Source organism: Dipteris shenzhenensis, chromosome 12 (assembly GCF_047967505.1).
Source record: "Dipteris shenzhenensis isolate YYH24624 ecotype China chromosome 12, Dip_SZ_1.0, whole genome shotgun sequence".
Classification (NCBI taxonomy): domain Eukaryota; kingdom Viridiplantae; phylum Streptophyta; class Polypodiopsida; order Gleicheniales; family Dipteridaceae; genus Dipteris; species Dipteris shenzhenensis.
Genome location: NC_141607.1, coordinates 49,218,120 through 49,238,545, shown reverse-complemented (window position 1 = coordinate 49,238,545; position 20,426 = coordinate 49,218,120). Strand labels below are relative to the sequence as shown.

Sequence of the window (20,426 nt, the reverse complement as noted above, 5' to 3'; positions counted from 1 at the left end):
TAGAATATATACAAATCAATTTAGGGTTAGGGTTAGGGTTAGGGTTAGGGCATCTAACCCTTTCCTTTATAGCACTCTATTGGGTTAGTGCTATGCACATATGATCACATGATGTTGAGCATGAACTCTCAACACTTTCCCTCAAGATCAATATCTTGAAGCAGGCCTTCCCTCAAGATGATGATTCTGGGGAATCAAAGAAGAACTGAGCATTAGATTCCATCACACCTCTTTGATGGGAATGTCCTCCCACTATGTCAAACCAAGAGCTAGTCGGTATTTCTCGAAAAGCTCTTTATCGAGTAGTTTGGTAAAGATATCTGCAACATTCTCTTTGCTATCACAATGCTACAGTGTAATATCACCAAGTAACACTCTTTCTCTGATGAAGCGCTCTCTGACATCAATGTGCTTTATCCTGGAGTGGTATACTGGATTCTTGGCCAATGCTTGAGCCAATTGATTATCATAGTATATTGTTGTTATCTTTGATTCATCAAAGTAATCCATTTTTTACAATAGTCTTCTGAGCCATATAGCGTCACATGCACCTATAGTGAGTGCTCTATATTCTGCTTCAGTCGAAGACAAAGAAACAGTTGACTGTTTGTTTGACAACCATGATATAGCACCTTGACTAAGGAAAAATGCATATCCCTATGTCGATCTCTTAGTCTCATGATCTCCAGCATAGTCACTGTCACAGTATCTATGTAACCGTGGATGACTTCCTCTGTATTCTATCACAAACTGTCTTGTACCTCTGATGTATCTCAAGATACTTTTGGCTGTATTCCAATGAGACTGTTTTGGATTTGCCATAAAATGTGCTAGTGAACATACTACATAATAAATATCTGGCCGTGTGATAGTCAGATATATAAGAAATCCGATGAGCTGCCTGTAGTACCTGTCATTGACTGTACACTTTTCTGAATCTTTAGTAAGTTTCAAACTCTGTTCCATGGAAGTGGCTGCAATCTTGCAATCTGCCATATGAAACTTCTTCAGGACACTGTCAACAAACTTGAGCTGACTCATAAAGGTGCTGTCTGAATCCCTCTAGAACTCAATTCCAAGACAATAGTGCATAAGTCCAAGATCTTTCATGTCGAACTTTACCGATAAGTCTTTTTTTAGCTTTTTGATGAAGCTATCCTTGCTTCCAGTCACAATCAGATCATCTACGTACAAAAGTGCAAGAGTAATGTCTTCTCCTTGAACTTTATAGTAGAGAGTATGATCTGCATTGGACTTCATTCATGTATACCAGATCTACAGTGTCGATTCTGCTGTACCAACTTCTGGGTGCTTGCTTTAAGCCGTAGAGACTTTTCTTGAAATGGCAAACCTTATTCTCCTTTCCTGGTTCAACATAACCTGCTGATTGTTGCATATAGACTTCCTCGTATAGGTAACCATTGAGAAATGCATTCTTGACATCGAGCTGGTATACATTCCATTTGATGAGTATCGCTAGTGATATCAAGAACCGTATGGAATCCATCTTTGCTACTGGAGCATAAGTCTCATCATAGTCTTGACCATTTTGCTGTCCAAATCCTTTTGCAACTAGTCTGGCATTGTATCTTTGAATACTATCATTTGGATTGTACTTCACTTTGTATACCCATTTGTTTGCTATGGCCTTCTTTCTTGGTGGAAGGTCACATAATTCCCAAGTATTATTCTTATACAAAGCACCCATTTCTTCATTCATAGCAATTTGCCATTCTAGCTTGTCTACTGCATCTTTGAAGTACACTGGCTCTTCTGTAGCCATGATGGTAGTCATAAGAGCATAGTTGGTGGTTTCAACCTGAATTGCTTTGCCATTCTGAGCATATGTCAATTTGGCTGGTGGTCTGCTTTCTCTAGTAGATCGTCTAAGCTGCTGTGGCTCTGCTTGGAGTATTTCTGGCAATTCTTACTCTTCTTTATCAATCTTTTCTGTAGATGACTGTGATATGCTTTGCTTTCTTCATTGTAGCCAACCATGATACATTTGCATGACTTTGCATCCAATTTCTTGCGATGATCATCATGTATGTAGGCATATGCTATGCAACCAAATATGCGAAGATGCCCAATGTGTGGCTTGTATCCAGTGAATGCTTCATAAGGTGTCATACCCTGTATCGTATTTGTAGGAGTTTGCTGTGGCTATTGCTTCTACCCAATACTGATTTGGAAGATGCTTCTCACTAAGCATTGCTCTAGCATTGGCTGCTAAAGTCTCATTCTTCCTTTCAGCTCTTGCATTCTGCTGAGGAGTATCTGCACAAGTAAATTGTCTTCGAATGCCGTGACTTCTACAAAAGTTCATGAATCCTGAAGACATGTATTCAGCTTCTCTATCCGATCTCATGACTTTGATCTTTCTGCCTGTTTGGTTTTCTACCATGGCTTTGAATTCTTAAATCTGAAAAACACTTCAGATTTCTCTTTCAGAAAATAGACTCAACAATATCTATTGTAGTCATCAATGAAAGTCAAGTAGTAAAGTGAACCATTGATGTTGCAGGTCTAGGCATAACCCCATATATCTGTATGTATCGAATCAAGAATGCCTCGTGCTCGAGAGGTGCTTCTGCTGAAGTTGGCTTGCTTTTGTTTGCCGAAGCAACATGCTTCGCAAACTTTTCCAAGAAACTGTAGCTTTGGAATCCCAATTGCCATATTCTGATTCCTGAGATCTAGCAAGCTATTGAAATTGACATGACCATATCTCTTGTGCCATTTTGCATATAGTGGCATCTGGTGCGGTTGTGCTAACATGGCATGCAAATATGGTACTGTAGCTAGCTTTCTGTACAAGTGTCCTTCCTTGACACCTTTGCCTACTAGCTGAAATCTTTTGGATTTATCTCTAATAGTGCATTCATCTCCCTCGAAGATGACTCGGTAGTTCTGTTCCCTCATTTGACCTACTGACAAAAGGTTCTAGCTGAGCTTTGGAACGTAGAGTACATCTTTCACCAATCCTTTCGTACGAGTGAAATTGTTCATAGGGATAATGCATGTCCCTTGAACTGGATTCGGTGTATTATCTGCTGTGTAGATGACATTCTTTTGACCTTCTAATGGTTTCATCTCTGTGAACCATTCCTGATGATTTGTCATGTGAGATGATGCACCGCTGTCGATATGCCAAGGATCTTGTTCTGCTTGGTCGACTTGATAGCTGAAATCCTCTTTTGGATTGCAATCCATGTCTAGATACACTATATCAGTTTGCTGCGTTTCCTCATTTGCAAGAAACATATTCCCATGTTCATTTGCAAAATGACTGTGACTAGAATGTCCACCACGATGATTTCCTCTGACGCAGAAATTCTCTCGATTGCTACTGGATTGTCCGCCTTGGTCGTACTGCTTCTTGCAATAATCTCTTTCATAGTGTCCAAACTTACGACAGTAGTTGCACTAGATGTTTGACACGTTGGTGGATGCATTCCCTTGTCCTTGAAATCTTCCTCGGTTGGAATGATTTCCTCTTTGTTGATTCTGATGTTGCTGAGGATGATGCTGATGCTGATGCTGATCACTTTTCTGGAATGATCTACCTCTGCCTTTGCCTCTGTCTCTGCTTCTATCTGAAGCTGTGAATGCCTCATCATTAGAATGATCTTTGCGTACATGAATGGCTTGAAAACTGAGTTCTTCACCAAGTAAGACTAACAAGAGCTCTTCTAGTGTCGGAATTTGCCGTTGAATGGCAATACTCTGGACTAGATTCTCGTATCCCTCTCCTAGTCCATTCAGGATGACTTGAACCATTTCTACTGGATTCATAGTCTCTCCTTCTGCTACCAGTTGATTGTTGCAGTCTTTGATCCGGAGTACATAACTATGACCGGTTTCGCTACTATTGTGGAAACTCTGGTTGATTTAGTTTCTCAGTGTTAGAATCCTGGAAGTGTTCTTGGACTCATAGAGAGCTGCGAACATATCCCATGCTTCTTTCGATGTCTTGACGGTGTTGAGCTGTCCTAGCATGACATCTTGCACATTCTGCTTGATCATATGATATGCGTACTATTCTTATCCCATTCTGCCTGTGCTCGGGCAATGGCAGGATCTGCTACAAGTGCGAAAACTGATTGTGTAGCTGGAGATCCCGGTGTAGATTCCGGTGCTGGTGCTGTGACAATAGGTGGAGTAGAAAGAAAAAAAGAAAGAAAGAAAGTTTATTAAAGTCTTCGGAAGACCGATGGGTCTATGAGACTGTGAAAATCCTGATACAACGAGCTGTGGTAGTGGAGCTACTAAACGAGCGTCCATACCAATGCAAAATGCAAAATGCGAAAAATGCAAAAAATGCAGAATGGCAGTACTAAGTCCTAAGTACAACATAGAGCTACTGCTGGCTGGATTGTCCAATAATCTAGGTGTAGATCCATCGACATACTCCCATTTGTCATGAAGTACAAGAATGGTCTCCATTCGGTGTTTCCATGTACCGTAATTGGAGTTGTCTAGCTTAGCAGATGCCTCCAGATTGAGGTTGCTAGTCGTAGACATGGTGCAAGAAATATACTCAAAGTGTCGTAAAAATCATTGTCTGAATCAACTGCAAAACACTGACTGTGGCAAGTGAAATCTGAACTGTCGGTGAAGGTAGAACTGCAATATATAATCCGATCTGAATTACAAGGCTTGTGGCAAATGATGCCAAAAATAGCCAAGAGGCTTTACAAGGTTGAAACGATGTGTACAATGCCGTGAAATAGCCGAATAGGCTTTACAATGATGGCATGTGTGTGTGAAATCAAATAATGTGCTATTTGCCCACTGATCAATCGGCACTACCTTTGAACACTCTGAAGTCTGCTCACTGAACTGATGAACGTCAGGTTTCAGGTAATGTGATGATGTGAAATCGTATGTGAGCGTAGGGACTGACTCCGAGTAGGTACTAGTCAAAAATTTTGGGCATGGCTTAGATTGGCAACTTAGGAAAATTTAGCGCGTCCCCTCTATGGCGATCTAGTCTACTCTGATCTAGATCTATACCAACCGTCGATCGATGAAAGAACAGCAAATAATTTCTTTTCTTTGGTTCTTTTTATGTGCTGGGTCAGATGCGTCGATGTAGGGGCTGATGTGCATGTAGAAAGTGGATTTGTCGGCAAGGCTCAAAAGTAAGTGATACTTGCGCCGAAATGTGCGCGTGATGTGACAAGTGCGTAGAGCACGAAAAATCGAGCGATTTTCCTTTTTGAAGCGCTCTCAAACTCTTCCTGGATCAAGAGATACGACTTGATCTAGGTGAAGGAGCTAAAGGAGTGCAAATGTGCTCAATGATGATGTGGCAGTCAAGGATCACATGCAGTGACTGTGCCTAGCAAGGACTGTGCCTGTGGAGCCCTGTGTGAGGTGGCACCTGGGTACACATGCAGTGTGTTGTATGTGCCTGGTAGGAGGTCAGTGTGCCTGGCAGAGGGTCAGAGTGCCACGTGGCACTAATGAGGTGACAGATGAAGATGTCAGCAAAGATGACATGGTAGATGACGTGGCAACTAACATGGCCGCTGATGTGATTAATGACATGGCCTAGGGATGCTGACGTGGACCTGCTAATGTGGCTGATGGCATGACAGCTAAGGTGGACCTACTGATGTGGCATCGTTGACGTGGCATCCACCGGGTACTGATGACGTGGCTCCCACCGTGGCAGATGACATGGCAGGAGTCCAGTTAGGTCTACCCAGGGTTAGATAACCCTAGGTGACGTGGTAGATAAGGTCTGCCACGTGTCAACTTTGTGGCCAAGCCCCAAGGATGGCTTTACCCTGCCACTTGTCACAAAACGGATGATCGAAATCTGTGAAGATTCTGTCCATCGGTGTTCTTCTGTGGTGATTCCGTCCATTCGGTGGACGTTGTGTGCCATTTGGAGCTTCGTTGTAGGGATGCAGCCCGTGGCTGTTGGCGAAGGCATGAAGATACTTTGTGCTGCGTTGGTCGACGCACGGAGCTAGCTGAAGGGAGCTTGGATGCTAAGCCGAGGCGATGCAGCAATGCTAGCTTCTAAGGCATCGCGTTGCACGTTGAAGCTTGGGAGGTCATATGGTCGTGCGTTGTTGGGCATGAGAAGCTCTTGGATGGAGCTAGCGTTGATGTCGCCTCATTTGCTGTTATCCGTGGATGGTGTCTCATTTGCTCTGGTTGGAGCCTGCTGTACCACTTACCTGCGTGCGTTGTTTGGCTGGTGGAGCTTTTGGAGCTTGTGAGGAGCCGGCTCGAGCGAAGGCGTTCGCTTGCTAAGCTGGTGAAGTCGTGGCTGGAGTCGTTGGAGCGCTGGGCTGCTCAGGCGGGAGTGCGTTGGACGTGTCTTCTGCTATAGGGTCGTTGGTGCGGTGGCTGGTAGCCCGGCTTGGAGGCGACGTAAGGTGGAGCTGTTGATTGAGTCGTTAGGCGAGGCACGGCGGCATTGGGCCGCGACTAGATACTATAGAGCTGCCCGTTGGTGGAGCTATTCCTTGAGCTTGTCAGTCAGATATAGTCATCTCGTTGATGATGCTTGGGTCGCCGTTTGGAGGAAGAAGTGCTTGAGGTCGTTGGAGACTAGGGAGCCGCAGGTAGAGGTCCGTTGTCTCCCTTTGGAGCTTGCAGGGCCGTCTCGCTGTGGTCACTCCCTTAGTTGGATCTTGCCTTAAGAGTCAAGGCTTGTATTGCCTTGTGGTTGAAGTAGAGCGTTTGGAGAATCGCCTCTCATTTCTACTGTGTATAGCTGAGCCTGTGAGGGGTCTCAGTCTTCTCTCTGCAAGTAGTTTGTAAAGCCGAGTCATCTTCCTTCCCTTGCTATTCTTGCATGGAGTCAGCCAAGTCTTGCTATAGTTACTCTCTCTTACTGTCTCTAAAAAAAAAACAAATCTCTCCCTATATCTCTCTCGATTCTTTCTCAAACAAAAATCTTTCTTTCTTTCTCTCCCTATCTCTCACACTCAATATCTCTTTCTCACACCTTAAGAATAGTGGACAGAAACTTTCTCTCTATTTCTCTCAATAGGAGAACTCATAAGGAATCTCTCTCTCTCTCTCAATGGACAGAAATTCCTCACATGAAAGGAATTTTTCAAGAATGAATGAACGGAATTTTCTATCAAAGGATGGATGAAGATCTCTCACCGGACATGGACTCTCACGGAGAACACTCTAGAGAACTCTCAATCTCTCAATCACTCTCTCACACTCTCAAGGATCGCAATGCCTCAACATAAGGCAAGGGAGCTCTGATACCATGAAAAAATATAAAGAGGGGAGAGAAGAGTGGAGATGAGAAGAGAGGGCATAGCTAGAGAGCACACCACAAATGACTAACTGTACACTAGATTTAGTTGAAAATGTAGAATATATACAAACCCATTTAGGGTTAGGGTTAGGGCATCTAACCCTTTCCTTTATAGCACCCTATTGGTTTAATGCTATGCACATATGATCACATGATGGCACTCGCGCATACCATGCTGTATCAAAGCCTCTCTCTGCCTGGCGTCCAGATGACTCCAGTGCCAATCTCAGTAATCTCCACTGAGGTAGGGCCCAAACTCTGTGGAGAAACGTCATAGTCTGGAAGAGGGCGTCCACCTGGAGCAGTGTCACGGCGAACTCTGCATGTATGATCTAATGGGGAGCTGAAGGCTTACTCCGAATCATCCTCGATCCCATGATCACCTGTAGCCTCTCAAATCCGTTCCAGTCCGTTCCCGTAGCTGAAAGGTCACTCCCTCAAAAAGGTGCTGCATACATGGCAGTCAGTCTCACGGGCGTGTCAAAAAGCCAGCCCTTCGTCGATGGATCTTGGAAATGCGCCTGGAAGCACTCTCTCTAATCCCTCGTATGAGTCGCGCTCTTGCGGCATGGGTCATCGTGAAGCCTGGTCCCGTGAATACCGCCCCTAGGTACGTGTAGGACTGCACTATCTCCAATTATGAACCCTCCATCAAATTATTTGACTTATGAATTCTGAGTTCAATCTTTTTACATTCAATGAAGCGGCGTAATAGCATGACTCCGGGAATTCTGATGTTACTAACGAGAGAGAGAGAGAGAGAGAGAGAGAGAGAGACTATAGCTCTAAGAGGCTGGCTGGTCTGAGTGCTACGTGAACACCTTGGGCTTTGATACCATGTGGAAATTTTTTTAAAAAAATTGCCCAAGAAATAGTTCACACTCATAAGCACATGAATATAGAGTCAACTTGAAACAAAACGGAATAAACACAGTGGTCTAGAGCTGTACATTTATTGCAGCACCAAATTAGTGAACCTGACAACCATGTAGCCATCCCCCAGGTGAAGTCACGCTGCATCCTCTGTGTGTTGGCAACAATCTGAAGGGCACCCAACCAAATCCTCAGTACTTGTCACGATCTGTGACGTATTCCTTTCTCTATATCTAGACTTATGGATGGTTTGATGAATGGACACTTGTGGAAGGGTATGCCTTTTCGACGGGACACTTCCTATGAGGCACAACCCTTCACAAGAGACATTCTATGGAAGAGACACTCCTATTGTAATGTACCCTCTCATCAAGGGCCACACCCTTCAAAGGGGGTACACACCTCTTCATGCACATACACTTTGGAGTACACACCTTTTCATGTGTGATTTTTCACTCTCTATATAAGAGAGGCACAACTGTATGGATGACACACGATAGATACTATAGACACTCAAGCAATACATATATTCCTTGTTCTCTGCTATTTCAGTCTCTTTTCTGTTCCTTCGCACATTTCTAAATATAGTAAATCTAGGATTTCTTATAGTGGTATCAGAGCAAATTTCGCTCCTGTCTGTAGGAAATGCCCCCGACCTTCTAGCACCTACCTGATACATCTCTTTGCGCTAGAAGGATATCCGTGCACATTGTGCATGGAAGAGATGGAGAGAATGAGCGTAAAAATTTTTAGCGCCAACCCTGCCTAAAGTCATCATTGGCCTCTCCATCTCCCACACATCACGAGTTGATGTGAATGGACACGACAAAAATCGTGTCTTTTCATGTGCTTGGGCTGTCCCAAAACCAAGGGACGCACCTTTTCCACCATCGGACACACCTTTTGATGAAGAGTTTTGACGACTCACCCAAGGGACACACTCCATCGTGGAAAAAAGGACACACCTCTTCATGTGGGGACACCCCTTTTAAAAACAGGGTCACACCCCTTCATGAAAAGGTACACCTATTCCAAGGGTCACACCCCTTCGAATAGGCACACCTTTTGGCACCAAGCACTTATAAAAAAAAGGGTACCTAGAGGGGCTAAAAAGGAAAAACCCAGCCCCATACCTTAGGTCTAACCCTAGACTACCCAAGGGTTAGTTAAACCCACACATTAATCTTGGGCAACCACCCAACCTAGGCAGCCACAAACGAAAAAAGGACGATCCATTTGACGCCTGTACGGATTTCTGTCACGCAGGCTCGCCTCCCTTGACCGTACGGATTCTGGTCACGCAGGATCCGCCATGTCTCCACACCATATGCAGCCCCCCCTGGCCGGTTTGCTGCCCTGGGTTCCTGCCAGTCCCTTCCAGCCTGCCAGCGCTAGATCAGCGCCAGTTTCCATGCCCATGCTGCCGCGAATGAAAGACACTTCCTTAAAGCATGGAAACCCCTGGTAATTCACCCGTCCCTTCAAGGACACCTCAGACATCATCTACCACACAATATCGTGTTCAGATTGCACAACCAGCCCATTTCGGAGCTTTGGCATCGTGGGTCTTCTGTGTCACGTGCCCTCCTAGTGATTTGGACCACATCCTATACCTTCTGCGTGAGGCACCTCAGTTACATTACTTCTTCAGCACAGTCCAGGTTGTGTTCCACTAGACACGTAGATACCCAGAACCCGATATTCCTCACGAGTTTTCTGTCCATCTTTGGAGAGACTTTTACCCCTCAGCTTCAGCATCTCGAGGGTACTCTCCACCTCCTTCAGCTCCCAGATATCCTCCTATACAGGTTGTACCTTCCCCAAGACAGTATTTACACTCTGAAGGCACTCCTTCTCCTGGATATCCTCCACTTCCGACAGCAGCTCCTTATCCCTTCTCAGATCCGTGGACTCTGCAACCTACTCCTGTACTTTCACGAGCAGTAACACCCATTTTGGCATCACCAGTGTTACCTCAGACAAGACCTCCTTTACCAGATTTCCACGCGTGGTTCCATCCTGCCTCGCCTGGCCCCCCCTCCAACATGAGCAACCTCAGGGAGCAGCCCGAATATTCTTCCAGGAATGGTACAAACTAGAGCGCAGGTTCGTGCTTTTCGCATGGGGACCTTAGATATGTCGCAACGCTTGCGTGCAGCCTCTCCGGAGATAAGCGACTCAAGTCCAAAAAAGACCCCTGAAGTCAACTTACAAGGCGAAGCACTACTGCAACTTCAAATTTTCCAGCTTCAGGACAGCATCTCCGACTTGGTCCAGAAAGTCCAACTCCAAGATTCTCGCAGTACCACACATACAGAGGATGACGTGATGCAACCAAACGACTATGTGGACTCATTACCACCAGAGGTAGAAAACACTGAGCTTCGTGCCCTCTACCGTTTACTCCAAGCTTCCAAAACTAAAAGACTTGACATTAAACTTCCGGAAGCCTACACTGGTCAACGAAATCGCCGAACAGTTGACCAATGGTTCGCAAAATTGCGCATGTACTTTGATACTGTTGACCTCACTGAAGGCAAAAAGATTGCCTTGGCAGCCTCCCTCCTCAAGGATATAGCTTTTCTATGGTGGCAACGACGCTTAAAGGACGGCAAAAGTGTGTTAACTTAGGAACGTTTTGAACACGTGCTCCGTAAGCAGTTCATACTTGCCAATGCGGACTTCCAAGCACGTTCAAAACTCCGACAGTTGGAGCAAACCGGCTCCCTGTCTTCCTACATCTCTCAGTTCACCACATTGGTGCTAGAGATTGATGGTTTAACTGAGGATGATCGCCTTCATGCTTTCATCTCAGGCCTAAATCCCTCGTTACGCATTGATGTCCTTAAAGCAAACATCACCACCACAGCTGGCGCTATTGCTTACGCAGAGCGCATTACAAATTTTCAAAACATAGGGAAGCAGAGTGCTAATCGAACACAGAACTCTACTATGGCCAAAAGTGCTCGCCCTCAAGATAACCCCAGGTTTAGAAAAAACTCGGGTAATCAAGGTCAGCGACAATCTCAAGATCCCCAGCAATCTCAGAAGTCGTACAACCAACCTTTTTTCCAGCCCTACCTGGATATTTTTCCACAGGAATTGCCAAAGCAGTTACCACCTCGACGACCAGTGGATCACCCAATCAAACTTATTCCCGGAAGTAATCCACCGTCGAAACCTCCTTATCGGGTTTCTTACACTCAAAATGAAGAAATCCAAAGACAGGTGACCGAACTACTTGACAACGGTCACATTCGGCCCAGTCGCAGCCCTTTCGGATCTCCTGTACTACTTGTGGAAAAAAAGAATAAGTCAATGCGCCTCTGCATCGACTACCGAGCCCTCAACAAGCTCACTATAAAAAACAAGTATCCATTGCCTCGCATCGATGACCTCTTCGATCAACTTCTACACGCAACACAATTCTCAAAGATTGATCTTCGTTCAGGTTATCATCAAATTCGCATACGAGAAGGCGATGAGTACAAGACATCTTTTCGAACAAAGTATGGACACTATGAATGTTTCGTCATGCCCCGGCCACATTCATGACACTAATGAACGACATCTTCAGGCCTTTCCTCGATAAGTTCGTCATCGTTTACCTCGATGACATCCTCGTTTTCAACAGATCCCTACATGAGCACAAACAACATCTTCACCAAATTTTTGAAGTTCTCCGCGCAAATTCTCTCTACATCAACATTGAGAAGAGTGAGTTCTTCAAGACCCAACTCGAATATTTGGGACATGTTATTTCAGCTCAAGGCATCTCTGTGGACCCAAGAAGGTCGAGGTAATCCAAAACTGGCCTACTCCTAAGACTGTTCATGACGTCCGCTCTTTTCTCGGACTGGCAAACTTCTACCATACAAAAATCTATCAGTTTTCCGAAATCGCAGCTCCTATGTCCGAATTATTGAAAAGCACAACAGTTTTTCAATGGCTTCCCGAAACAGAGTATAGTTTCCAACAACTCAAGCAAGCACTCACTACCACACCAGTTATGGCTATTGCTGACCCAAACCTTCCATTTGAGGTCATGACCGACGCTTCCGACATCGCTACAGGAGCAGTCTTGATGCAAGAAGGCAAAGTTATTGCTTTTGACAGCCATAAACATTCTGATATCCAAACTCGATACCCGGTTTATGATAAGGAGTTTCTTGCCATTGTACATGCTTATCGCTCTTGGAAACATTATCTCATGGGAGCCGACTCTATGGTCAAGACAAACCATCACTCTCTAAAGTATATCTTTACTCAGCCAATATGAACGCTCAACAAGCACGCTGGGTTGAGTTTCTGGCTAACTTTCACATGACCATTGAGTACATTCCAGAACTACGCAATGTAGTTGCAGATGCTCTCAACAGGTTAACTCTAGCATCAACTATGGTAATCTCTACATTATCTATGGATGTTCCGAATTCATTCAAAGGGAAGTATTTCAATGATAAAGACTTCGGCACAGCAGTACAAGTTCTTTCAAAAGATCAACCTTCGACTTCCGAACAGAAGATTTTCTCATCCTATTCTTATACGGACGACCTTCTGTATTATCAAGATCGCGTCTGTGTACCACATGACAAGGATGTTCGACGTCTTTTGTTAAAAGAGCATCATGTAGTTCCTTATGCTGCCCATCCAGGCATCAACAAGACTTATAGGTTACTCAGTGCAACATACTACTGGCCTCAGACGAAAAGCGACGTCATCAAAATGGTTACATCTTGCTTATCTTGTCAACGAATGAAAGCAAGCCAACGACTTCCAGCAGGACTTCTTCAACCTCTTCCAGTTCCAACTGAAAGGTGGGAAAGTATTTCCATGGATTTCATTACGACACTACCACGATCCTCCAGAGGTAACACTCAGATTATGGTAATTGTTGATCGATTGTCCAAAATGGCACACTTTGTTGCTTGCAAAAGCAGTGCGCAGGCTCCGAACATAGCCAAACTCTTCATACAACACATCTTCCGACACCATGGATTGCCCAAGAATATCATATCCGACAGAGATCCTAAGTTTACCAGTCACTTTTGGATTTCACTGTTCGAATCTTTGGGAACAACTCTACTATTCAGTTCAGCCTACCACCCAGAATCAGATGGCCAGACTGAAAGAGTCAACCAAGTTCTGGAAGAAATGCTTCGACATTATATTCAGTCACGCCTAGCAGTTTGGGAGAGTTTGCTTATAATAACTCTTTCCATAGTGCCATCAGCATGACTCCATTTCAAGCAGCTTATGGACACACTCCGATCGTACCAATGAATTTTGTACTTCAACATCGAGTGGCCCTAGCTGATCAACTGGTTCAAGAAATGCAAGACATTCTACTCCAAGTCAGGGATCATATGCGAAAAGCGCAAGAGCGGTATCAACGGTCTGCCAACAAACATAGACGTCACCTGGAATTTGACACTGGTGACATGGTGCTATTATTTGTAGCCCCACATCGCTATAAGACGGTTAAGTCTGTGTTTCCTAAATTGCGACCAAGATACTATGGACCTTTCCGGATCATCAAGAAAAATTCACCTTTCAGTTACAAATTGGAATTACCACCATCATGGGGTAAAATCCATCCGACATTTCATATTTCTTGGCTAAAGACGTACATTCCAGGCGATGAAGCAGTTCCTCCTGCAGGTGATTATGTCCCAGAAATCGAAAACGATTATGTTCTCCTTATTTCTGAGCGTATTCTGGACCATCGACAGCGAGAGACTCGACATCGACTTATCACAGAATTCCTTGCTCTTTGGCGAGATCTGGACGACTCCGACGCTACTTGGCAATCTGATGAAGACTTACAACAGTACCCTGACATTTTACAGCAGTATTTTCAGAATTTACCGTGATATTTTCTACATCACTTCATTATCTCCACCAGGGTCTTATTTTGAGTGGGAGGGGATGTCACGATTTGTGACGTATTCCTTTCTCTATATCTAGACTTATGGATGGCTTGATGAATGGACACTTGTGGAAGGGTATGCCTTTTCGACGGGACACTTCCTATGAGGCACAACCCTTCACAAGAGACATTCTATGGAAGACACTCCTATTGTAATGTACCCTCTCATCAAGGGTCACACCCTTCACAAGGGGTACAAATCTTCATGAAGGGTCACACCCTTCACAAGGGGTACAAATCTTGTGAAGGGTCACACCCTTCACAAGGGGTACAAATCTTCATGCACATACACTTTGGAGTACACACCTTTTCATGTGACTTTTCACTCTCTATATAAGAGAGGCCCGATTGTATGGATGACACACGACAGATACTACAGACACTCGAGCAATACAAATATTCCTTGTTCTCTGCTATTTCAGTCTCTTTTCTGTTCCTTAGCACATTTCTAGATATAGTAAATCTAGGATTTCTTACAGTACTACTAGGCCTCCCCATAGAGAATGCGAGATCATCTCCAAAACATTGTCTATGCAACAATGACACCTACGATCTAACCGCATGTGCTCCAGCCATGGGCCAAACCTCAATCTGACACCATCCAGAAGATATATGCGATCTTCCATGGCCCGTGGCTGGTCTAAGATGTGACCAACGCGAAAGATAACCTCTTGGAACCTGCTGCTCCACCCAATGATGCTCCCTCGAGGAGGTGGGATCTAGGCTTCTGTCTCCAGCTGAAGTCGTCGGCCAATGCTTGTCACATAGGTCCTCCTCAATCCTGTCCGAGTGCCCTACTTGTATGGGCACTCAAATAGGATCCCACTAAATCTCCCGAAGAGGCTGGCTCTCTATAACCGGCCTTTGATCACAAAGGGCAGTGTAACTGTCTCTACTATCTCACAAAACTCAAAATACAGCCAACTTGAAACATTGACATTGTCCACAAACAAAACTCAGAGCATATCACTTCACTGCATAGCATCATTGAACCATTGAAGACAAGGGAGGCTAGGATGCCCCTACTCAAAAACATGAAGAGTGACACCTATTGGCCCCAACACTTAGCGCCCCTTGCGGTATTTATTTAATTACTGGTTAGCTCAAAATATAAAGGGACTCCCTTCAAGAGCTCACCCGCAGGTGCAACCCAATACAATGCCAACACGTGGCTGTGCTAGTGACCAACTCCCAGTGCTATTCCTTTGGTTCCTTTCAGTAGTCATGCATGACACAAGTAGAACAACCTGACAGCATGCCAAGCAATGCATTCACACATATCCAAGCCATTACTGAGCCCAAGGCTAGCCACTGCACTCCTAGGAAGAGAGTATCACAACCAGTGCCCCAATCCTCTCCCGGGCTAACGGCAGGGCATCAAACCTTGCAGAAACTCAGTAAGAATGGCAGCAGCATGGAGTAGGAAGAGAAGATGAGAATTCAGCCAACAGAAAGAGCTTGTTTCAGCCCGGAACAGCTCCAGAAGTAGGTTGAATAAACTCTGGTAGGAGGGAGCTGCCTATGAGTGTCTTCCAGCACCAGAAAAGATCTGAAAAGAGAGCCTCCAGCAAGCTGTAGCAAATCTGCCATGAATGCGTCCACCAGAATGGAGTTTTCAGCCCACAAACATCTCAGAACTCAATGCGCCTTGCACCAGACGAAGGCCAAGAGTAAGGCGTCCAAGAATATGGCCTCAAATGCAGGAAAGAAGAACTTTCGTCGCAAAGAAAGTCGGGAAAAGCTTCAAAAATGGCCCAGAATGGAGGCGTCCAGGTCCAAGAAGCATGCCAGCAGCAGAGAGCACCAAGGGGAGGAGAACTGTCACGAAGAAAGCTCGAAAATCCACTTCAGCCAACAAGAGGGAGGCTGCAAAAATCCACCATGTTGAGAATGAAGCTGCCCTGGTAGGGGAGAAGACTGAAAACAGCATGGAAAGGCAAGGAAGGGCACCAGGGGCTTCCAGGGGTGACACCTAGGTGCCACAAGGCAAGCAAAGAGGCCACACACAGACACATGTACAAAATGAGGCATGGGATTTGAATGCCCCTAGGGGGGTCAGATGGCACACCATGACCCTAATGCTTGGTAACCAATGACCCTAGTTTGTAGGGTCTCTAGGGGGTCAATTTTTAAAGAATGACCCCACTGAACCAAACCAATGACCTTAGAAATTGAAACCACTTATTGCACATGATATCATAGGTACCTTTTGGGCATTAACTAAGGCCCCTAGCCTGGTACCCTAGGCTAAATTCAGTGACAGTTAGTTTAGACACTTCACCATCACCACCACGTCCCCGTGACACCCTCCCACAACCATTTCTCTATAGCTCCTGTGTGTTCTATAATCCCTTAAAGACAACACCTGTGAAATCCTTTTGAGAGCTCTCCTCTTTTCCAACCGAGACAACTATGGGTTTCTTGAGCATTTGCAAAGTTTTGTTTGGCTAAGGTTCAAAGTCACATATTTGCTGACTTGTGGCAGCATAGTTTCAGCCTTGGCTAAATCTTTTTTTCCTTAAGGCTATTTGGCTAGTCAACCTTCAAGTTTTCTTGGTATTGGCCACTGAACCATTTATTGGTAGCATTTTTTCTGTTAATTTTTGGGCTTCAATGGCTCAAGCGATTTTCATTGGCAAGCATTTTCAATCATGGCAAACATTAATTCAAAATCTCTTGATGATCAAGAGTTTGTTGTCATGTATTTTTGGGAGTGCCTTTGATCCTGAGAGAGTGCAGAGGAAGATAAGCGAGCTCATGCTTATGGTGCTTCATTTAGATAATAGACTTCTTGTCCATTGTTGTAGCAAGGTTTCAACAGCAAAAAAGTTATGGGAGTATTTGGAGAAATCACTACTCTAAAAGTGATTATTTGGACTCCGTCCAGAGTACTTCAGCCATACCATGGACGGGGAGTTTGTTAGATCTAGACCCTATATGGCCTTGTAAGCCTAGTACAATCAGCTCCAGCTGGTTTGGGACAATTAGGCTAGTTTGTCAGCGTATGTATATTTGAAAGGATATTTAGATAATAGACTTCTTGTCCATTGTTTTAGCAAGGTGTCAACACCAAAAAGGTTATGGGAGTATTTGGAGAAATCACTACTCTAAAAGTGATTATTTGGACTCCGTCCAGAGTTCTTCAGCCATACCATCGATGGGAAGGCTGTTAGATCTAGACCCTATATGGCCTTGCAAGCAATCAGCTCCAGCTGGTTTGGGACATTTAGGCTAGTTTGTCAGCGTATGTATATTTGAAAGGATATTTAGATAATAGACTTCTTGTCCATTGTTTTAGCAAGGTTTCAACAGCAAAAAAGTTATGGGAGTATTTGGAGAAATCACTACTCTAAAAGTAATTATTTGGACTCTGTCCAGAGTACTTCAGCCATACCATGGACGGGAGTTTGTTAGATCTAGACCCTCTATGGCCTTGTAAACCTAGTACAATCAGCTCCAGCTGGTTTAGGACAATTAGGCTAGTTGGTCAGCATATGTATATTTGGAAGGATAGTATGTATGTATGTATGTATACACATATATATACTGACTAGTTAATCAGAGTATATATATTTGGAAACAATTAGTTCCAAGGACCAAGCACATTGAAGTTCAGTTTCTCCTTATCGGGGGAAAGGTTGGTGGCTGAAAGAGGATCTATCTCCGCCAAGCCACAGGAGGGTTCAAGAAATTTGAGTGCTGCACGGACATGTTCAAACCTCAAGTTGCAAGATACAAAAATGAGGGTTAAGGGGAAATATTAAGAGCTATCACAGTGTTAGTTTGGACCAGCCACTGGTCGTTTTCAAATTGTGATATCAGTTAAGTTGAGCTAGGGCAGCTATGAACAAGATGGATCAATAAAAAGCATTGACCTGCCTGGTATAGCCACATAATCAAGGGCAGGTGGAAACCCTATTTTTGTAATACAAAGGTCTAATTGTGTCTGGCCGTGTGTGTTCCTTTCACACTGTGTACATGCTATCCCTTACCGAATTGTGAGAGAAGCTAATCAAAACCAGCTGATTTTTCCATTCTCTTGCTTCCTTCTGTTACCAATTGACCCATTCAAAGAGAATAAGTGATAAAGATACGGAGTATACAACCTCTACCCTAACCTCACCCTCAAGCTGGTAGACCGGCCATGTTTGCATCAGAAACAGGCTCAAAACTCAAATAGCTGGCAACACATGCTTATATACATATGAGCATCCTACAGATCCAAACATCTAGTTTCTGTCTGAACTGGGCAAGTCAGCCATGAATGAAGACCAAAGCTTCCTAATAACAAAAGTAAATCCCAACTGAACACCATTTTATCAGCTCAACCTGTTGTAAAAAGAGGGTGTACAAGAAGAGCACAATCTTCCGAAGGACAGACAGCAATAATGCATCTTCCACCATAATTGAGTGGTAGAAAAGCCCCTACCTACACGTCAGACCTTCCGTATTGCAATGCAACAAGATTCCAATGCCACAAAGCGTCGACAGATGCTGTTCAGTGCCCAAGACACAATTCTCATCAAAATGTGCATAAGTAGCTTGGCCAAAACACGTTCTGTCCCTATATTGAAGAGACATGGCAAACGTGTCCCAAAGGGTTGCATCACCGTGCTATTGTAGATCATAAACAAGTTAGATCACCAAAATTGTCCCCTACACAAAAAGCATACGAACCCAATTTTCATCTTTGTCTGTGTTATTTCAAGCACTTGCTCCTGGCCACGTTTCGCTTTTGAATCAAAGTGGCCTTAGCACAATGTGGACCCACCCTGGAAACCAGTCATAGATTGGCAATATAACTTTAGATTACCATTTTGAGACCCAGATGTGAAACGCTCCAGCCACTTTGAGAGACCTAGGCACAAGACGTTTCTTGCCCCATCGAAAGTCTCTAGCTTCTAGAAGTGAAATTCAACCTTCAATTGAGTAAAGCCTTTGCAGAGGATCTTCCTTACGTGCCAAAATGACTCGACTTTTGCCTCTCAAGCTTTTGATTCTACATCATAAGTGACTCTCTCTCTCTCTCTTTCTCTCTCTCTCTCCCCTCTCGCTGCAAGCCAAAAAAAAAGGGTCAACCACGTTCTCTTACACACCTATGACAATTTGCTCAGCTGTGGGTCCCTAAAGATCTACTCAGCTACACTAATTGACAATGAGCCATGCCGTGAAATTTGCGACATTTTAAAAGACCAATTTTAAGCCAATTTCCACACAACGAGGATTACGAAAAGATCATTTTTTATAAAACACACGGTCTTCGGAGAGGCTACGGTAGGAAAAATACGCGAACCTTGTTGTCTCGCTCACAAGCGCTGCCATTCCATAAAGAAAGAACATCAACAGCATGGCGGCATGCTCAAAGTCGTTCATGTGGGCGGAATTCAGACCGCCATCGACGACAAAACGCATATGAGTAGAGTAAAAGAATTCTAGGCACATGTCAATGAATGCTCCTGCACAGATGACGTAGAGTTCCAAGTACTTTAAGTGACCACGAATGGTGGGCACGGAATGCCAAATGTTGCCTTTGAAAGCCTTTGGATCGGCGACGAATTTGAAGATGCTGTTCACGGTATGCCATAGACCGACAAGGAGGAAAAGTGTTCCAGGAAGGAGGTGGCCGGCGAAAGAACCCATCTTTCAGAATATCAAAATGACCCACAAGAAGCGTGTAACGTCCTTAATCTGTATGGACCTGAATCAGAAGCAAAACATGCTGCCGAATGTATGATCGAATACCACAAGCTTCATTCCTCGGGATTTATGTGCCCTCTATCTTTTGCGCAATCGGGCAATACTCCTAGAGTTGATCCTTTTCGGAATTGTGATTCTAGCGCCAACTGCACAGAAAATTTCCGTCCGGTAGTTTCTTCCTCGATTTCTGTAACTCTGTTAGTCTCCCGGATCAAGATCAAGATGAGCATCTTCATGCTGCAACGAATTGCTCTACCAAAGGTCAATCGTTGAACGTGTTGTACAAATTGACCGCTTTGACCTTTTCTTACATAAATTCACACGTTTAATAATTACTAGTAGGAGTTCCAAGTTGAACCAACCTCAATGCAACTCCAAGGAGCCACATACCTATGTGCATTGCATGTTCCTCTCTCGGGCGCGGCGGGCTCGCGGTGGGAGCGTGTTGACAAGGGAAGTGCCACATGGCAAGCCCCTTGAAGGTCTTCTTGCATTGTTTCTTCATTTTTTTTAAACCTCATTTTTGGGAGCTTTGTGAAGGTGACACGTATAGAGAGAGAGCGTTGAGTTTTCGAGACAAAACATCAACTATATATAGTATATAATAGAAAACGTTCATCAAGTCCTCCT

General features: G+C 44.4%; 1 protein-coding gene across 1 annotated transcript in view; it reads right to left on the bottom strand.

The window, feature by feature from the left end:
- Window positions 1-20,048, bottom strand: part of LOC147896335 (plant viral-response family protein) — a 35,434-nt gene extending 15,386 nt beyond the window's left edge. The window contains exon 1 of the mRNA XM_087382652.1: window positions 19,393-20,048. Within this exon, the coding sequence (XP_087238778.1) occupies window positions 19,393-19,739 (347 nt within the window). The 5' untranslated portion in view covers window positions 19,740-20,048. The remainder of the gene's footprint in view (window positions 1-19,392) is intronic.
- Between the last annotated feature and the right edge of the window lie 378 nt (window positions 20,049-20,426).